Here is a 22,059-nt window from a genome sequence, read left to right on the forward strand (position 1 = left end):
TTTTGTGTTTATGTGCTTGTGTCAAGGCTATAACTAGATGTCATATCTACAGAATTTTCAGATCCTGGTGTGATTGGAAGCACGAAGTTGGAAAGTTAAACCTTGACCCTCCAAAACCGAGTCCCATCACAAACTATTCTATAAAAAGGTAGACAGGAATTTTCCTCCGCTGATAGACTTGATGTAACAAAAATAATTATTTCAGAGGCGTATTCCCTTTCTCCGAAGTCCAAACGACTTGAAATTTAAGGACAAGTACTGATTGACTAAGGGATCAAAATGGATGGATTTTCACGGGCGTATTAAGTTGTCTGCGCTCGCTTGATATTTGGAAGGATGGCAACTAAGGCCCGAGGAACGTTAATCCCAAATTTTAGACTGTTGCATTTAACTCTAGCGATATGGGTTGAAACAAAAGTTTTACAGTCGTAATATTTCTCCTCTATCATATAGTGACTTATAAGGAAAAAATAAGCAAGAACATAAAATAATAAATCTAATAGTATTAGTTTTTTATTAGAATGTACCCTTCAGATGTGGTCAGCCAAAACAAATTTAGCCCCATTCACATTAAATTCAATGTAAAGTTTAAATATGGTTGAGTTAAATGAGGGTTGAATTGAATTAGGGTAGAGTTAACCAGCGGTTTATTTGAATTAGAGTGGAAAAAAAACATAATCTGATTTGAAGGGGGGCTGAGTTAGACGAACGAATAGAGCTAAACAGGGGCTGAGCTACATATGAACGGCATGGATTATTGAAAGAATTCATATGAAAATGTATTTTAGTCTGAATATCACGAGGGGGGATAGTTAAAAGACCTTTCAAAAACAAGTGGTCCCTCCAAAAATTACAAGTCCTTAGTCTGCCATAAGCTATCAATTTTCACTGCGCCTTTTTATCTGTCAAATTCTCATGATAGATAACAGAACTATGCGGGTTTAAAACATGTGTATAGCTGTGGGAATGATGCTGGAACTAAGACTCTGCAAGACAAGCACTGGATATGAACAGCGATTGTCTTATTTTCTATATTTATATCCACGGTATATGTAATAAACTTTGACCTTACGAGTATTCTGAAAAAGGAATTCAGAAAGGGGAGGGGGTGTAATTAAAAAAAAACTAGAGTGGAGGTGCATAGATACAAAGGCCCACTCGTGCGTACAGGCACGATTCAGTCAATATTTAATACTTTAAACGTGTTTTTAATAAAAACAGATCTGTACATGAATTTTTCAACAATTTGATAAAATAAAACGAACTTTATTGACAAAATTTAGCTATAGTTGAAATACATGAGGTCTAGGCTAATAAAAATTCCTTACTAGTATTAATATTATTTTATAGCTAACTTACAGAATCCATAATAAAAGAGTAAGTCTGTTTTTTTCTTTTTTTTATATATAATGTAAATGGGAAAGCGTAAAATAAAAGGATGGACGTAAGGTAATAAAAACCATCAATAGCCCCACTTAACTCTCCACATTAAACATATATGTCAATAACTTCAACAGAGTCCTGTGATCACGTGAATTATTTAGATTGCTGGTTCATAAAATAGATTATTTTACAATTTTGCTTAGCTTGGCAATGATTACACCAACTGCTCCGTAATTTGTTTCGGGGTTGGGTGATGTTAAGGCTGTTCCAGGAAGCTTTCAACAATGAAAGTCTTAAACACTTGGGGGGGGGGTGAAGGCACAAAAACTTAAACATCCTGTTCCAGGGTGTAATTTTAGCAAAGACCATTTTTTCTACTAGTTCATTAAAACAAATTAATAGTTCTATTTCAAAGTACCATAGCCTGTATCATTTAGCGTAGGCTCAATTAAGATCTAATTTTCAGAATAATATATCTTAAAATTGCCTCACACAAACCTGAAAAAAAATTAAAATCCACAAAATTCGACCATATTACCAGATCCTTTTAATGCTCCCGTTTCCGAGAAAATAAGATTTATTTAAACTTAGGCATATAAAGAAAGCATTGAGTCCCCACTCCTGATACTGGTCTGGTCGCCTGGCCCCAAGGAAAGTGAAATAATAGGAGCCTATGATTTTGTCGATTCTATCCCTCCCTCCTCCTCCTCTTATTTAAAATCCTCAGGCCCAATGCAAAATGCACCTACCGTGCCCGTGAAAACCTATTCAAAACGAAATTTGCGTTTTTTTTTTTTTTTTTTTTTTTTTGCTAAATGGCTTTCTCTTAGTTTTGACGAGACGACTTTGAGAAAAAGGGTGGGAGACGAGGACTAGCTGCCCTCTAATTCTTCGGTTACTTATAAAGGCAACTAAAAATTTTAATTTTGAACGAACGTTTTTATTAGTAAAAAATATCCATAACTTACAAATTAAATTACGTAACGAACTTCTATATTCGTATATTTTCATTATGTATATGAGGGGGTTCGCCCCCTCGTTAATACCTCACTCTTTACACTAAAACTTTAATTTTGTCCCAATTCTTTAAGATTGACCCCCTGAATCACAAAGGTTATAGAATAAATAGTTGAAATAACTAAAAATACTTTAGCGTAAAGAGCGAGCTATTTAGGAAGAGATAGACCCCCCACATGCGTAATAATCAATGTTCGTTTTAAGTTTTAATGTTGGTCCTTACTTTCAGTTGAAAAAATTTGTTCATATTTATTTTTTCATTGTTTTTTTTAAATAATGCTAAAAAATCCTGCGCCCCCTTCATGGAATTTCTCTTCTCCCATGACAAATTCCTCCAAGGGAAGATCCTCCCACATAGCCCCTCCCCTCAACCCCCCCCCAACCAAAAAATCATCCTGAAAAGGTCTGTACACTTCCAAATAATCATTACTGTATGTAAACGCTGGTCAAAGTTTGTAAAATGCAGCCCCTCCCTTGGGGACTATGGGGGAGTAAGTCAGCCCCAAAGACATAGTTATTGTGTTTTTCGACTATGCTGAACAAAATGACTATCTCAAAATTTGGATCTGTTCACTTTGGGAAAGAAATGAGCGTGGGAGGGGGACTAGGTGCCATCCAATTTTTTGTCACTTAAAAAGGGCACTAGAACTTTTTATTTCCGTTATAATGAGCCCTCTTGCGACATTCTAGGACTACTTGGTCGATACGATCACCCCTGGAAAAAAAACAAACAAACAAACAAATAAACACGCACTCGTGATCGGTCTTCTGGCAAAAAATACTAAGTTCCACATTTCTGTAGATAAGACCTTGAAACTTCTACGGTAAGGTTTTCTGATACGCTGAATGCGATGGTGTGATTTTCGTTAAGATCGTATGACTTTTAGGGAGTGTTTCCTATTTACCAAAACAAGGTAAATTTTCTCAGGCTTGTAACTTTTGATAAGTAATAATAAATTTGATGAACCTTATATATTTAAAATCAGCATAAAAATTCGATTCTTTTGATATATCTATTGGTATCAAAATTCGGTTTTTTAGAGTTTCGTTTACTATTGAGCCGGGTCGCTCCTTACTACAGTTCGTTACCACGAACTGTTTGACTGCAAGATGGAAAAACAAATATTAATACTAATAGGCAGATTTTATGTAAATGTTCTCAAGTTTACGGTTGAAACTTAAATATCACTAGTTTACGATAAAAAATGACCAAAATGTATTGGAAAAAAGAACTTACAAGTAAAATTGTAAGAATATCATAGCCCCTTGGGTAGTAAGGGCCCCAATACTCCCCCTAACACAAAGATTGGTGTCAACTATGACACAAAGCATTACTGAATAAACCAACACCCTTGAGAAATTAGTGTTTATACTCATTTAAAGTCATCAAATACGATGTAGCCATGCGGTTGGAAGCCAACATAATAGGCGATAGCTACCATAATCAAGGAGAAGAAGTAACCAAAATTTAGCTAAAAAAGAAAAAAAAATCTAAAAAAAAACCAGCTACCATTCACGTTGAGCTGTTTAGCACTATACTGCAATCAAAATCCAAAACCAAAAAGTAGCATGAAAAACAACGTGGAAAAAACTTACCTTCTGCACATTCATCAACATCTTCGGTACAGTCAGTTCCCCTGTATCCACTCGGACAAGAGCATAAATAAGTACCATCTATAGGGCTTGTATCACATATAGCAGCAGGGTGACAAGGATTAGATGCACAGGCATCATCAAGATGACATAATAATCCAGTTTTTCCAGGTGCGCACTGACAGTAAAAACTTCCAACACGGTCATGGCAAGTGGCACCATTAAAACAAGCTGCTCCAGCGCAATCATCAATATTTTCACCACAATCTGCTCCTGTCCAACCATTCACACAAATGCAGGAATATCCACCGTGTTTATTAGTGCATGTTGCACCGTTCAGACAGACAGAAGGGCGAAAAGCACACTCATCGATGTCTTCACTGCAAAACTTCCCAGTAAAGGATGGTGGACATGTACAAGTATAGCTGTTAACACCATCAACACATGTTGCACCGTTTTGGCAAAGATTTCCAGGACAGTCGTCAATATTGATCTCGCAGTTTGTACCAGTAAATCCTATCAAAGATACATTCATTAAAAATGGGAAGAATCACAGCACCCAGTTATGACATACACACGTGCTACTCAAGATGAGACCAGATTATCAAATCAAGATGAACCCAGGATTTTTAGTTTGATGTGTAGCTTCAGTCAAAACACAATAATTCATAATTTTTGGAAGGGATTTTTTTCATAAAACATATGAGAGATGCATAAGAACAAACACACATAATACAGAATACGGAAGAAAATACACACGAGACACTAAAAAAAAAAAAAAAAAAAAAAAAAAAAAAAAAAAAAAAAAAAAAAAAAAACTAAAACACTCAAAAAACAAAAATGCACTACTGGGTGAGTTTTTTCTAATTTTTAATTTATTATATTAAATTATGACTTTAAATTTATTTATGCTTCTACTGTTGCTGGAAACGATGCATCCGACTAATGACTTTCTTTCCCTCCCAACCAACCACTGAACACTATAAGTGAATTTTCCATTTGAGCATTTCAGTTTATTGTGAGGAAGTCACCCTTCCCCTACAGAATTTTCAGAAAAAATAAATATATGGCACCTGTTTGAGTCGAAACTATATATAGATATTCAGTTAGTGTTATCAGATAAACAAAGTGGGCCTGTTGTCCTCAAAAAACAGCACCCGGCCCTTTTATCAACTTTTTAGCGTAAAAAAGATGTGTTACACATTGTCTGAACAAGAACCATATTAATACGGAGTTTTTGAAGTATGTCTTTTTTATTCAATTTTTTGCTTTTGTAATTTCAAGCTTAAACCAAGTTAAATCCACAAGGAGCTAAGTCCCTTAAGTGTTCAATCTACAACCAATTTAAGTCCATTTTATTCCACATTAAAAATGTGTTTCGCAATCGCAATCTTTACAAAAGAGTCTGTCTGCTATTTTTTGAAAATCTTGTTCTTCAGCAGGTCATTCAACATCAATGCATTTCTTACATGGTATGATCTTGCTAAAGTAAATAAGCTATGTTAAAAAGCTTTCTTATTTTTAATCCACACAAGCCACCTTAGTCTACATTAAAATATTATAGCTTCAATTGATAACCGATTGTATTTCTACATCTGAACCATTGCCAGATTTGCCATAGCAACTTATCAGCAAAACGATAAGAAAAAAAATTGATGTTTACAGTACCAAGTTTGAAATTTACATTAAGAGAAAATTATTCCGCCGTTCTCATTGAAATTAAACCAGAGACTGATTATTTGTCCTTCCTTTTACTGATTTAAACTATTTTTACTCAGGACAACTTTCAAGTAGTCTTTACTGTTTTGTGAACTTAACGCTGCCTATAGGTTCGCATAGGATTCTTCCAAAGGTTTAAGATATTGTTCTAATGATACACAGCAGTATATCCAATTAAGTTTATTTTACTTGACTTGCACAGACAATATCAAGCGTGTCTTTAATATTGCCAAGTCACACTCGTATATTTATTTACTGAATAACCACAGAGATACTCTTATACTTTTCTGCTATGTAGGGTGCATTAATTCCACTGCATGACGATAAGCAAATCCCTTTACTTTCGGTTACTCTGTGTCTTGAACCAACAAAAACGTATGTTTTTCCATCAGTGCAGCAGATGTGTAATATAAAGAGATATAATTGTGTTTATTAATAATGTATCGTATCGTATCTTGGTCTCTTTTGTTGTTTTTTCGATAACTATAAGCTAGAGCTCATTCACTAATAGGTAGCAGCAGACGCTACAACCATGATGTCAGGAAGGGAAACCTGCCATTTTACCCATTGTTGTAATTGCTCAACCTTGGAATGTAACGTTTTGAGCATTAAAAAAAAAACTTATAGTTTTTTTTTATTTTCGTATTAAATTTTAAGTCAGCAAAAACAAAGAAAAGGTCGCAGCTACTACTGAAAACAATAAATCTGACTTTTTACTCTGCTTTTCCTCCCAACCAAATATTGAACTATATTAGTGAATTTTTCATTTCAGCAATTTATTTTTACACGTTTCTAAACTCTATCTCAGCGGTCCAACTTAAAGATGTCAACACTAGGCAAATTTGAAAGGTATCACAAGGTGTAAAGTGATCTGTACCTCCCGGCCTCTGAGTCCATTGATGCGAACATTTCCAGTCCGCAACCACAACAAGCATTTAAGACGCATAATTCTTTAAGTGAACAAAATCCTACCTGCTTTGCATTTGCACTTGTAATCCAATTGACTAGTTTGACTGCAAAAGCCACCGTTTAAGCAAGGTGATGGGCTGCATGGGATATACTTTGTCTCACATTGTCTTCCGGTATATCCACTGTCACAGAAGCAACTGCAAAAAAAGAGAAGCAGTCAACTGTAGAGTGGCAGAGAGTGAATTCGTAGAAAATCAAAACAAATTTCTTAAGCATAGTAAAAACAAGAGCTAAGAGCTCATATGGCACTTGTGACGAGACAAGAAGAGCTAAGAGCCAAGAGATCATATGGTATGAGCTCTAGCAAAATTCTATGAGTCAATAGATTGATTTAAAAGGAAAATAAGAGGCCTAATGCCGGTCAGGATTTAAAATAAGAGCTCTGAGTCACGATGTCCTTCTAAATATCAAAATTCTTTAAGATCCGATCACCCAATCGAATGTTATAAATACCTAATTTTTCCTCTCCCTTTAGCCCCCCGACAGTCGAATCTGGGAAAACGACTTTATCAAGTCAATTTGTGCAGCTCCCTGACACGCCTACCAATTTTCATCGTCCTAGCACGTCCAGAAGAACCAAACTCGCCAAATCACTGAACCCCTCCCCCCAACTCCCCCAAAGAGAGCGAATCCAGTACGGTTCCATCAATCACGTATCAAGGACATTTGCTTATTCTATCCACCAAGCTTCATCCCGATTCCTAGACTCCAAATATTTTCTAAGATTTCCCCCTCCAACTCCCCCCAATGTCAAAAGATCTGGTCGGGATTTGAAATAAGAGCTTGTGATATGAATCCTTCTAAATATCAAATTTCATTAAGATCCGATCATCTATTCGTAAGATAAAATATCCCAATTTTCACGTTTTCCAAGAATTCCGGTTTCCCCCTCCAACTCCCCCCAATGTCACAGGATCTGGTCGGAATTTAAAATTAGAGCTTTAAAGCGCAAGATCCTTCTAAATATCAAATTTCATTAAGATCTGGTCATCCTTTCGTAAGTTACAAATACCTCTATTTTCAAAATTACCCCCCCCCCCAACTTCATCAAAGAGAGCAGATCCAGTCCGGTTATGTCAGCCACGTGTCTTAGAAAGGTTTTATTCTTCTCATCCAGTTTCATCCTGATCTCACCGCTTTAAGTATTTTCTAAGATTTCCGGTTCCCCCTACCCCCCCCCCCCAATCACGCTGGATCCGGTTGAGATTTAAAAAAAGAGATCTGAGTCACGAGTTCCTTCTAAATATGAAGTTTCATGAAGATCCGATCACTCCTTCGTAAGTTAAAAATACGTCATTTTTCCTAATTTTTCAGAATTAACCCCCCCCCCAATAGAGCAGATCCGTTCCAATTATGTAAATCACGTATTTAAGACTTCTGCTTATTTTTCCCACCAAGTTTCATCCCGATCCCTCCAATCTAAGCGTTTTCCATGATTTTAGGTTCCATCACCCCAAACTCCCCCTAATGTCACCAGATCCTGTCGGGACTTAAAATAAGTGCTTTGAGACACGATATCCTTCTAAACACCAAATTTCATTGAGATCCAATCAACCGTTCGTAAGTTAAAAATACCTCATTTTTTCTCATTTTCAGAATTAACCCCCCCCCCCAACTACCCCAAAGAGAGCGAATCCGTTCCGGTTATGTCAATCATGTATCTAGGACCTGTGCTTATTTTTCCCGCCAAGTTCCATCCCGATCCCTCCACTCTAAGTATTTTCCAAGTTTTAGGTTTCCCTCTCCCAACTCCCCCCCCCAATGTCACCAGAACTATTCGGGATTTAAAATAAGAGCTCTGAGACACGATATCCTTCTAAATATCAAATTTCATTGAGATCCGATCACCCGTTCGTAAGTTAAAAATAGCTCATTTTTTTCTAATTTTTCAGAATTAACCCCCCCCCAAGTACCCCAAAGAGATCGGATCCGTTCTGGTTATGTCAATCATGTATATAGGACTTGTGCTTATTTTTCCCACCAAGTTTCATCCCGATCCCTCCACTCTAAGTGTTTTCCAAGATTTTAGGTTTCCCCCTCCCAACTCCCCCCCCCCCCAATGTCACCAGATCCAGTCGGGATTTAAAATAACAGCTCTGAGACACGATATACTTCAAAAAAATCAAATTTCATTAAGATCTGATCAACCGTTCATAAGTTAAAAATACTTCAATTTTTCTATTTTTTTCGAATTAACGGGCCCCCCACTCCCCCCTAGATGGTCAAATTGGGAAAACGATTATTTCTAATTCAATCTGGTCCGGTCCCTGATACGCCTGCCAAATTTCATCGTCCTAGCTTACCTGGAAGTGCCTAAAGTAGCAAAACCGGGACCGACAGAATTTGCGATTGCTTTATGTCACTTGGTTAACACCAAGTGCCATAAAAAACGATAAAGATACTCCAGAGCTATTGATGGCACTTAAGGCATGGAATTGACGTTTCACTTGACGAGTCTTAGATGTAGAGACAGTTAGTAAGCCAGTCAACTAACCTTGCTGCAGCCGGAATCGAACTTCTGGCCCGGAAGCAGAGCATCAAATCCTCTGTGCTACCGCACGGTTCACTATAGATAGGTTACTTCTATATTAGAATTCTAAGGTATATTTGTTGGGTTTATAGACGTGTTCAACCATCCTAACGAAAAATTTAAACTGAAATACCCTAACAATTCCAAACTTAAGTGGTAACAATTTAATCTTTTTAAAACTAATTCAATGAACTCGAAGAATAAATACCCAACTCCGTCTTAAATTTTTCAGATAGATTGGATCCCAAATCCGTATTATTTAGCTTATTTTCGGTTATCTTTATAAAACATAGTCCGTGTTATACCCAAGGATCGTAAATAATAAATTAGAAATTTTAGAACTAAGTGTTTAATTTCTGACATGGCTTCATCATATGGAGAAATTAGCTTACAACATCGGGGTCCTACAGCTTTGTGACACTAATCCTGACCCCTTGTTCTAACCTTTATATAAACTAAATTACCTCTACAAACGCGGTTCTCGGACAAAGACTCCTCAGGAGCACAAAAAAAAATAGTTACTAGAAAGTCGGGTACAACCTCAAGCCATAATTGCAGTTGAATCTCTTACAGAGTACAGTAGTAAAACCCATTAATGGACCTATCTGAAAAATGCCTTTTTTATAACTGAAACAATTTTCAAGTAAAAATTAAGTGGACACTTAAACTTAAAACAAGAAAAACTTATCCTTAATAGGAAGGAAGCAGTATACCTTTCAGTCTCTCAATCGCGATTTCCGAGTGGTTGCTGGCGCCACATCGAGAACAACCTCTTTTTGTTCAGAGAATGGAAATACTCTATTTTATTTTATCAATAAAAAATTCCCATAATTGACGAAAAATTGGAATCTACTTGTTGTAGTAATAGGGTTCTGGCTCTTACCGAAATTTCACGAGCTTTGTTTTCGTAATTAATAAAATTTGACCTTGAATAAGCAGCAGATTTCTAGATCAGTGTCAATTGATTCCCCTCGTTCAAGAAAAAAGCAAACAAAGAAAACAAAAAGAAAGGGGTAACGAACAAATTTCGTTGGAATTAATAAATTAAAATTAAAACACAACCTTTGAATGCATTATAACAGTCAACCAGCAGCTACCATCTAAATAGGAGCCATCTACCATCTATCATCTAAATACCATCTAAATAAGGTAAAACAGTTCAAAATAAGGATGAAACCTTTTAATTGACAGCGAACAGATAAAAAATTTCTTAACTGGATATTTCGAACACATATACAGTGTTCATCATCCGCAGTTAGAACAAAAAAAAAGCTAGAAGCGGGGATACATTAGAAGGCAACCACTGAAGTGATAAGACATACAGAATTTATAAAAATAATAAAACAAAACTTTTTTGTACGGTGCATCTTAATGAAAGAAACTAAAATCAAAAATCACTTACGCGTATCCACCATGTGTATTTATATGTATCCACATATACACATATATCATGTGTATCCACAATATACAGTGTTCATCATCAGCAGTCAGAACAAAAAAAAACTAGAAGCGGGGATACATTAGAAGGCAACCACTGAAGTGATAAGACATACAGGATTTATAAAAATAATAAAACAAAACTTTTTTGTACGGTGCATCTTAATGAAAGAAACTAAAAACAAAAATCACTTACGCGTATCCACCATGTGTATTTTTGCATTTGCCAAACACGCAAGGATCCTTCAGGCACTCATCGACATCATCCTTGCAGTTCAGCCCTTCAAATCCGGCTGGACACATGCATTTGTAGCGGCCGTTTTGGCTGACACAAGTGGCCCCATTCAAACAAGGTTTGGACGAACAAAAATCTCTGCTTTCACATTTTGGGCCCCGGAACCCATTTGGGCAAATACAATTGTATGTGTTCAAGGAAGTAAGATTACAGGTCCCTAAAAAAATTAGACACATTTAGTATTTTCAAGCTATTAAGACATTTAAACATTTGAGGTTACAGAGGAGGAACTTGTGCTGGGAGCAGAAATTTTAGGGGCGCAAAATTTCAAATAAATAATCAAATGATTATAATCAGTTTGTAATTTTTGAAATTTTAGAAGCATAGAACGCAAAGATTAGAAGCAATCAATTGGGACGAGACAATTAATGATTTTGCAGAGGCTAAAGTAGGAAAAGTCAGATTTAAATAAATGTATCATTTTGTTAACGAACAAAAATTTTGTTAATAAATATATAGTTTTATTTGAACTTAAAGTTTTGGGAGACAGAGGGGGGGAGGGGCTAATCAAGATTTTGCCCCGGGCGCAAGAGAAACCAGAACTGCCATTGTACCTACCCTTGGGTAAGTCAGGCACCATAGGCAAACTAGAAATTCACCAAAAATAAAAAAGGCTGATACATTCTTGAATATAGGACCCTTATCTAGCAAAAGAAAAACAACCGTTTTTAAAGTTTCGCCTCTTGGATTGATTGGGATTCGTTATCAAGGAGAACTTTTTTCTCCTTGAAAAAGGTACACCAGAAAACCCTCTAGCAAAATCATCGCTCCTGGAGCAATAAAAAAAACAGTTAGAGCATATCAGTGCTTACGGAAAGATACCTTATCAGGAAAACACAAAATGATTGATTATTAATCGAGATTGGGAGTTGAAAAACAAGAAAAACTGTAACTAAGAACAGAGCCAATTCCCTACATGTTATAAAATCATAGCGTGACTCCTCTCGCCAGGAACTTCCATATTCTTCCAAAAATCTCGGAAGTTTTTCAGCAACAAAAATTTGACATTCTATATTGTTACATAATGATGAAAATGATTGCTGGCACCATACTCAGAACAACTTATTTTCGCAGATAGTATGTAAATACTTCATTTGATTTGATCGACAACTATCTTCAAGAAATGTTTCAAATAATTGTTTTCTTCCCCTTTTTTTTATTCAAACATGACTAGGAATTGGAAGTCTGAAAGCAGAGCAATGTAAGCCGGTTTGTTGACCCAGTGGGGGGACGTCAAGAGTGGATTCGAAAAGTGGAGAAACAATTTCCTGACATGGAATCAGGAATGCAGAGACAAATTTTAAAATTACATTATCGTTTGAAACTTACCTCCGTTTTCGCAAGGAGTTGTGTCACAAATATTTGGCACTCGAATTTCACACATGGAAGCGCTAAATCCGAGTGGACATGAGCAGCTGAACTTCGGGCCAGAATTGGTCGTTAGCTGAACAGAACACGTTCCTCCATTCTGGCATCTGGGTCCTGGAGCAGTGAAACATGGACTGGGAAACTGACAATACTCTCCAACAAACTGAGATGTGCAACTAAAATGTGAAAGATGCGGTTAAAAGTCAATTTTGAATAACACAGGTTTTCATGGTGCTATATTATACTCACTGTTGAAAAATTTACTTGCTGAAATAATTACATTTTTCAGTTCTGATAGATATCCTCCAACAATGTAGAGTTTTTTGGATATAATTTTTTTCCTTGATACCCAAAAATCTTTCATGCCACTGGACTTATGCTTTATTTTGCATATGGATGAGGGAAAAGGTTAATATGGTTCAGCAACTCTTTAGTTTCATTATCCCAATTAGGTACACACAAATGCTTACGAGGATGTAGAATCAGAAATGTCCCAAGGAAGAGATTCGGGACATGAAATAGGCGCATTTTTATGGGAATATCTTTTATATTTGCATCTGGGTCCTTTGGAACAGCCCCAAGAAAATTATTCTTCTCCAAGCACATATTTATGATTGCAGCAACAGTCTGGTAAGTATTGAATAAGTTTATTTTGGAAGAGGAGATTGACAATAAATAAAACAGAACATTAAATGAAAAAATATTAAAAATAAAACATGAAATATACAAAAAAAAACATGAAAATCTATTTCGAGGAAGGAAGTCCCAGCCCTCACGTGCTTTTACCTCCAAATGGATGTATTAGTTAGGAAATATAACATTGAAATAACTTGGTATTGGTGAATAGGCGATTTGATCCTTTTTTTAATACAAAAGACAATACTTTAACAATTTTTTAGGCATTTCAACACTGAAGGGTGGGAAACAACGATGATTTCAAAGATCCATCAACATAAGCTATGCAGAAAAGATATCCCTTTTTTAGCTCTTAGTGAAGTATAGATAGATCTTAAGAAAATTCCAACCTCGTTCAAATCCTTTCTTGCACTCGAGTAGGAGCTTCAAACATGAGGAATACAACCATCTCACAAAAACAAACATGAGGAATACAAAGCATCTCACAAGGTTCCGAACCTGTTGCAGCGAAACAAGGCGCAGTGCAAAAAGAAAAGAATTTTTGAGACTGCCTGAAGCAGAATATGTTAGCGTGGACCCCTGCTGTATTTCGTGGCTTTGAGTAACATTTGTGCCCTTGAACGTACATTGTGATGGACTGGGCAAGTCAGGGACATACAGACTATATTCTTGGGAATGGTTGAAAGATATAATATGAGAATGAGTTCGATGTTGTTATTTTTTTCGGCAAAAAGTCTTAAGTTTTGCTCAGATTGTGGTATCTACATCAGACATTTTCCTGGAAAAGCCCTCAGGCAACCTTTAAAGAAGACATTCAACCTTTTTGCATCCTTTATACGAATGCTAATTTTCTGTGACACTTTTCGTTGTAGATATTAGCATAACTTTGATTCCACATGTGTATTGCCTTGCCTGACACATCCGAAGATATGTCATCAGCAACATACGAATAATGATGGAGTGTTTATTAGCACTCAAGTTGCTATTTACAAGCTCAAGCCTTGGTAGATGGACCATAAAATAATTTAAGTTTCCTTGATTGTTTCCCACGGTTAAACTAAAGATTGAACGTTATTGTCTCTCTGTGATCTCTTTGTAGTTCTTCATATTCTACACTTCCCAGAATGCCAGAATCAATTGATAAATTTTGCAAATTGTATTGGTTATTTTTCTAGTTAACTATTTTGTGTGTTGTCTCATTGCAGAAGGACTTGGTTGTTTTGTGCTTCCTTCGCTCCAATCAAAATCTATATTCAATGATTTTCGCATATTAGGTTTTGCTCAAATTTTCCCTGAAGGGTCAGAGTCGCTATCAGGGGGAGTTCTCACCCAATCTTCATTATCATCAGAATAACAAAATATCCTCACTTTATTGCTTTTTTAGTACAGTAAACAAAATTATTGGTATAAGATTAGACTCTCTATTAATAAATTAAACATGCAATAAATATACGGCACTAAACCCCACAAAGGCTTTTTAGCATGTTAAAGAAGGGGAGAAGGCACCTGAGTATTAAGTATTAATTCAGAGTCAGTATATTGCTAATCAATTCATTAAAAAATTATTTAGCAAAAATTAATTCATTTGTAAAAAATGATTAAATACCCTCGAATACATTCAAAACAATTTTTTAAGCTAAATAAGGACATTTTTGAGCTGACTATGGCATCATATTCAATACAATTTGACCCGCTGTTACAAGTTCTATGCCTGGCGTTACGGATGGAGGAAAAGGAATTTGTATAGGACTTGCATTGTGAAGAGGATAGTCAGCTTGATCAGAGATGAAACATGATGGAAAACTAGGGCCTCAGGGAGGCCACCATGGACTTGGAAAAAGTAAAACATACGCAGGAGAGATCTGATTCGGTGGTCGGCGTTTACCCCCCTCCCCGTGGAAAACACCCCTCAAACTCAAATTTTATTTGAGTTTTGTTTTTATTTTCTGTAGGGGCTTACGCTGCGTAAAATTCTAGAACAAACCGATTTCTTCGTTAGTTTCTTTCAGCTTAGCGTGAGACAAGACAAACGCGAGTGACAGAATAGAGAGGTAATATATAATTTGGGCTACATATTTGCACATGAGGGAGGGGGGGGTAAAGTATTTGGACAGTTTTAAGTCAGAAAACAATTCTTACTTCATAAAATACAGAATAATAGTAGGCTACCGAACACATCTTGCACGCAGACCCGCTATACATTGTCCCCACCTCCCCCCTCCTAATGTTCAAATATTAAATCTGTTCAAATTTGTTTCTAAAGTAACGAAGAAATCGGTTTGATATCGAGTTTTACACAGCGTAAACTTGAAACAAACTCATAGAAGTTGACAACGCTTTCGTCGGTAAAACTTAAACAATATGAACTTGTTGGTTCCCAAAGCCAACCATCCTTTCAAAGAAACGCTAAATCTTTTCGACCTTTTTGTTGTCATTTGTTTTTAGCTTAATTTTGATGATTGTTCACCTACATTTTTTTTTCTTCGGTTTTTTTTTATTATTTGGCACTCGCCACTGCCAAAAATTGCAGTTCATATGGATAAAATCAAAAAAAAAATTCTCAAATTAGGAAACCTTATTTTCTAGGGGGGGTGGGGGTATTTTCTGGGGGTGTATTTTTCACGGGGGGTTCAGAGTGTATTCCGCGGAGGGTATTTACCGAGAGGTGGGGAGGTAAACGCCTAGAACCATCTATTACAACGACAAATTATTACATCTGGTACCAAATTGTTGGAGTGAAACATGCTTTTAGCTTTCGAGGGAAAACTTAATAGCTGACTGACGAGAAAAGCATTTAGAGGCGCGATTTTTTTAAATTAGGAAAGATTGAAGCTTAGAACAATAATACGTTTCCACTTGTAAGAAGAATCTATCAAGATACAAAGACTAAGTAATGCATATGGGAACAAAATAGTGTTGGCAGGTTAATAGCAAGGTTTTCAACCAACTTCTTGCAATTTCAGCTTCCCACTTAGTAATACAAATGCAACGTTAAAATCAAGGTAAAATTAATTTTATTTCTAAAGCCTGGCATTTAAACAACAGGTGTGACTATAGCATGGGTCGGTTATCACGAAATTCAATTTTTTTCCGAGTAAAAACGCAAACTCTTAAAGACCAGCGCTGGTTTATAAAAAATGGCATACACAGTACACAGGCTGGTGTATTGTACATAAGCTAGTCCTTTAGGTACTTAGTAGTGAAAACTTTCTAGGGGATGAGATCTAGCAAATTTTTACAGAGTATGTTTTCTTTCTAAGGTAGCTATCCTTGAACAATACGGACTTATTCTGATATATAGAAAAGGACGTTATAGTATCAAAACTAGTACTAATCAGACATTCAATTTAAAACCTAAAAAATCATTAGATGGAATAAAAATTCACCTGTAAGGAAAAGTAAGATGCCATTGATAGCCTAATTATAGTAAAAGTGGTAGATGATTTGTTATAAAAAAAAAACACTCGAGTAATTTATTTTTTTGAAAAACATATCGCAACATTAAGCCTCCTGGCTGGCAACAAACCAGAGCAAGACCATGTTTGTTTCTTGGCTATCTTTCCCCAAAGGTTCTGACTCATTGAGAGCCCACAAAATTTCCAAAATAGGACATCTGAGTTAATGGTTGAAAGGACTTAAGTCCGTTGGTGGCATGGATACACTTAGGGGTGATTGAGATGGGTAAAATTATAGCAGTTCATATAACTGGCTTTCCTATAAAGTGAATATACCACTCGATGCCTTTTTTATACTCTTTATGAATATAATAACCGCTCCTACCTTAAATTGGGATTTAAGCACTTTTTGAGCTCTTAAAAATGACGAATTTTCAAAAAATTATGAGTTATCGCTCGTTTTCGACAAAATAATATACATTTTCTCAGTGCCGTTTTATCAGATTTTTTTTACAAAATAATACTACATTTTCTCAGTGCCAAAATTATTTATAATAAGGTTAGTTTAGGTTAGGTTAAGTGCTTAAATTTGAATTTAAGGTAGAAGCAATTATTATATTCATAAAGAGCATAAAAAAGGCATCGAGTGGTATATTCACTTTATAGGAAAGCCAGTTATACGAACTGCTATAATTTTACCTTGAAATGCAGCCTATTGTCCACAGTGAATAGAAAAACTAAAGGTGATAACTTACTTGCAGTAGGAATCAGTTCTTAAAGGTGACATACATTTAGCTCCATTTTTACATGGGTTTGGCGAGCAGCTTTGAAATCCTGAAAAGAAGACATTAAATATTCCAACCATAATAATCAGTATTTAACAGACGAGCTATCATCAGGTCTAGCATCGTCAAAAGTTTGTGTATCACTTCTAGCAAGTGTTCAGCCAGGGGTTCTAAAATTTGTCCCAAATATACCATCGACTTGATTTCACAGAGAAAAAGGTACCTGTGTATTATTCAGAACATACTCAATTAGAACGATAGGGGTATATTTTAATGAAATATTTTATATATAGGGGTGGTTAGGTTAGGTATTTGATATAATGTACAACACCCGCACTCCCTAGCGTGCAAATATATAGCCCAAACTTTTGATAAAGCTAATGAAATAAAACAAAATATGATGAAAATATAATACTTTATTAGAAAAATTGTAAAATTACAACTTAGAATTATGTACCCAGACCTAACCTAACAAATTCAAGCAAAATTCTTGAGTGTGTTCTGAATTGAATCAATTGAATACTGAACAAGTACAAAATATTTAATTAAAATGTACCTGCCTCGTAGTTTGTTTCACAAAAGAACCTAGCTTCACTTATTGAGTGTGTTCTGAATAAGACACAAGTACCAAGAAAAATTACAAGACTGTTGAAACACTTTATATAAAATTAATGCTGATCATTTAAAATATCAATTTTCCTTGGCTTTATAAAGCAGCAGAATAATTACTTCATTAGTTTCCAAGAATTCATGGTTAGAGGTGCATCAGTCACTCCAACACAAAACAAATGCTTCACCACTCCACCTCCATCTTTCCACTAGTGGTTTTACATAGTTAACGCACACTGTTTCCGTTTAAAAACCAATTTTTCTGTGTACACTTGGAGATAATCAGCTTAGCCTTAGTCAGATAAACTACAGGTATATTCTAATAAATATTTAATATATAGAGTTGGTTAGTTATTTAATATAACGTGTTCTGGTCAGTCTACTTTCCACAATTCAATGTTGTAGTTTCCCAATACTCTTTTATTAAAGCATTATGTTTTCACTATATTTTGGTAGACTATACTTCATTATGATAAACTTAACTTCACTTCTCGATTGCAGTCGGTATAATACGTAAGTACCAAAAGTGTTCAAAAAACCTAGTAAATCAGAAGTTACAAATATCTGCGATTCAATAAATTTACTTTGGCCCTCATTTGTCCTGCAGATCGATTTCTTAAAGTTTCACATTTATGCTGCAAAGTTTAGCCATCCTAGACCTCGGTTTGCCCCCCCCCCCCCCGACCCCAGTTTGCTCACCAGCTGGAAATTAATTTCTTCCAAAATCTTGTCAGAACTAAGGAAAACCTGAATAATTCAAGCATCAATAGAAACAGATCGGTTTTTAGTAAATATTTACCTTATAATACTTTATTACTGTCATTTTCACTTGACTTGGGAAAATTAGCTCAAACTTTGACCCCCCCCCCAGGATTTTGACGAAAATACGTCACTGATACAACCTAGGGTTATATCCAGGCATTGCGGGGAAGGGGCTCAGAATTAATATTAAAGGGGAACCAATGAAGATTTAGAGGAAAATCTGGAGGGGGGGGGCAATGTAACAAGGGTGCCAATAATTGATCGCACTGACAATTTTTTTTTAAGTGAAAACAAATGATGGTACCAGAAAAAAATCTTGGGAGAGGGGGTCCCTGGATCCACCATTGGACACCAACAAAGTTGGGCTTCCCTATTGGATTTTTTCACCCTTCTACCCCTGTAATTAGACTAGTACAACATTTAACATTCTGGATGAGGGCAAACGTCCAAGATGGCAGACAATGCACTTAAGTAAATAAGCTAGTCTCTTCCCTAGGCTAGTTGTCAGCCACTTCTGAAGGAGACATGCTAAACAAATAGAAATAGTAGCCTACCATTATAGGCTATTTCGATGTTACATCTAGGCCTAGGCCTTTTCTAGGCATCTCAGTCGGTTTTCTGACAATACTCATGCCCCCTGATGGTCCAAGATAGGCTGTAGGCTATCCTTCCCTGACTGAATCTCGTGATTCGTCATAGGTTCTTTGTTCAGACAGGTAAACGTAATCTCACTCTCAACCTGAGTAAATTGCAATGGAATTCGGGGTAAAATTCTAGTTAATCGACTTCTTGCTATCTCGGAAAGGGTTTAGGTTAGGAAAATGAAACTTCAAGGGATGGGTCTACAGGCTAAAGTATGGACCGGGAAGGTAAGTACATACCTCCACTCCTTCTCCCTCTAGAGGGCCCTGAAATTTGCCTATATGACAGGTCTATACCTATTGAAATTTTGACAAAACAAATTTACCTGAATTTTCAGTTACAAGTTGCTTTTTCTCTGCCTTTAGTTCTGAAAATGCAATTCCTGTTATTTGAGTAGAATTTTGAGCCATATCAATGTTTTTTTTCAAAATTTAGGAAATGTATTTGCATATCTTTAAAACCTTATAAAATGGAATTGAGCAAAGTTGTGAAGCTGAAAACAATTTTGTTTTACTTCAATTAAGCAGAAGATCTATTTTGCAAGATTTCACTTTTGTAACACACATATTTTTAAAGGTCGTCAAAGGTCAGGGCCCTCTAGAGGGAGAAGGAGTGGAGGTAGCTGCTTCAAAATACCTTCCCAGGACATACTTTAGTCTGTAGATTCATCCATGAAAGTTTCATTTTCCTAACCTAAACCCTTTCTGAGATAGCAAGAAGTCAATTAACAAGACTTTTACCTTATTTTCTTTTATTGTTTTAGTTTTAGTCTTGGGTTACAGGCTATCTGGGATCGTGGGATGGGTATTGTCAGAAAAGCGGAAATTATATTAGGAAATTAATGAGCTATTTTACATAGCAACAAATAGGCTAAGATAATTATATCATAGGGTAGCCTAGCCTAATTTGAACACGAAATAAGCTAGCCTACTCAGAAATCTGAAAAAACTCGGATGACGAACTCCCCAAGGCTTTCCTCTCCTGCAAACATGTCTCATTAACCCCCATTTATATGCTAAAATACAAGACAAAATAGGCTACAAATTTGGCTAATAATGAAAGGAAATTTGTTAGGCCTAAATCAAAACAAAATACAAACTAGATTCCATTTAGATATTTCATGAGGGATAGACCTACTTGGATTTTAAAGAGGGAAGGATCCCCCTTAAGATAAATTCTTGCCTAAAAACGATAGTCTAGGCTATATTGCTTAGGCTAACTTATATCCACAATAAAAGTTTCCATTCTTACCTATTACAAAGCTTGGAAGATAAATTAAAAGCCAGACTGTAATATTATCAAAAATATACATCATTTTGTTCTAAAATAAGCAAATTTCACATTGCTGATATGAACACAACCGTAATCTCTTCTTTCCTTGTCAACTACTCAAGTAAAACTGAATTCAAAATTTTGCCGGAAGGCTGATCCAACACCCCGCTCGCATACAGCTGTGCTGTTATAATCGTGGGAAACTACCGACCATGAGAAAATAATCTCACAGAAAAAATATCATCAACAATTCCTTAGTTATTTTATTGGAATAAACTTAAAGCTTTTTTTTACATAGTTAAAAAAATGGTCAATTCAGAATTTGTTATTTCTTTCCAACTAAGAGTTCAAATAATAAACTGAGAGTTCGTAAAATTCGAACTGAGGGGGTGTTCACTTTTCTGGAAAGAACTTGAGGTATGTGTATGAACCTTTCAGGACTCTAAATTAAAGGAACATAAGTCCAGGGAGGATCTTTCAAGTAGGCTACCTATTTCCATCCCGTCCCCCGTAAAAAAGCACTGGTCTTTGACTAACTTGAACCGCATATCTGGTAAAACGAAACTTACATAAAAAAAAGTCACGGTGCAAGGAAGGTGTGCTGAGCCCAAGACCTTTCCAAGACACACATTTTGGGAGATGTTTGTCTGGTTCGTAAAAACTTAACAAAAATGCATATAAATTAATTCGTTATGTATTTTTTGAAGTCTTTTGTTGTGACTCCCCCCCCCCTCCTTCGAACCAAAAACATGGTTTCGCCGTTTTGAACCAGATAACCTTGTTCATAGTTTTGTTAAATTTTTATTTTTAGGTTAACAGTTCCAAAACCCGTTATTACATATTTATTTCTTGGAAAAACGTATCAAAAATTCGAAGAAAAAAAATCATAATATGGGTAAAAGTCCTACTCAAATCGCTGGAATTGTGTTTGAACACAACTGTGTGTGTCAGGTGTAATTTCCCTGTGAGGCAACCCTTGCCTGCCTTGCCTCATAAGTCCATCATGATGGACCTTTCTCGACTTTACTTGCACTGGATCTGACTAATGGATAGTTCTTTTGGATTCTGTTAGTTCTGATGGAATTTTTGGGCTAAATAACGTCTTCCGAGCTATTTTTATCAGTTGATGCATAATAGCCTACACAGTCTTCCCATAGTAGTGTAATATTTGCAGGCTTTATAGGTTCAGGTTTCCTTATTCACAAAATATCAAATTATAGAAAAATAGTTTTCACAAAATGAAAAGACAGTAGTCGTATGATATACTCCCTACCGCTCAAGAAGTGAAGTTGGTTAATCCTCATAAAATATACCTAAGTATGATAAAATATAATACTTTAGAAACAAATTTGCTATATATTTACACATTAAGGGAGGGGGAGAGTCGAGCACAGCCGGATTGCATGCAAAATGTGTTAGCTCCAATTGCTGTGATATTATGAAGTAAGGATTGTTTTCTGACTTCACACTGTCCGAATACCTTACCCCCACATACCCCCCCCCCACCATCCTAATGTGCAAATATATAGCCCAAATTATATATTTTCTCACGCTAAGTTGAAAGACACTAGCAAAAGAAACCGGTTTACAGTGCATCAATGCATGAACAGCTTGGGTAGTAGGGGGTATATCATACAAGTAGCAAAA

At 35.9% G+C, this 22,059-nt stretch overlaps 1 protein-coding gene across 2 annotated transcripts in view; it reads right to left on the reverse strand.

Moving 5' to 3' along the window:
- LOC136033331 (neurogenic locus Notch protein-like) overlaps positions 1–20,542 on the reverse strand; it is a 94,128-nt gene extending 73,586 nt beyond the window's left edge. For both annotated transcript variants that reach the window (XM_065714131.1, XM_065714127.1), the window contains exons 1-6: positions 20,392–20,542; positions 17,098–17,176; positions 12,273–12,487; positions 10,845–11,100; positions 6,685–6,818; positions 3,997–4,509 (exon numbers count right to left, since the gene is read on the reverse strand). In XM_065714131.1, coding sequence (XP_065570203.1) covers positions 3,997–4,509; positions 6,685–6,818; positions 10,845–11,100; positions 12,273–12,487; positions 17,098–17,176; positions 20,392–20,455 — 1,261 coding nt within the window. In that variant the 5' untranslated portion in view covers positions 20,456–20,542. The remainder of the gene's footprint in view (positions 1–3,996; positions 4,510–6,684; positions 6,819–10,844; positions 11,101–12,272; positions 12,488–17,097; positions 17,177–20,391) is intronic.
- Positions 20,543–22,059: the final 1,517 nt, after the last annotated feature.

Source organism: Artemia franciscana, chromosome 1 (assembly GCF_032884065.1).
Source record: "Artemia franciscana chromosome 1, ASM3288406v1, whole genome shotgun sequence".
In the NCBI taxonomy this organism is placed as follows: domain Eukaryota; kingdom Metazoa; phylum Arthropoda; class Branchiopoda; order Anostraca; family Artemiidae; genus Artemia; species Artemia franciscana.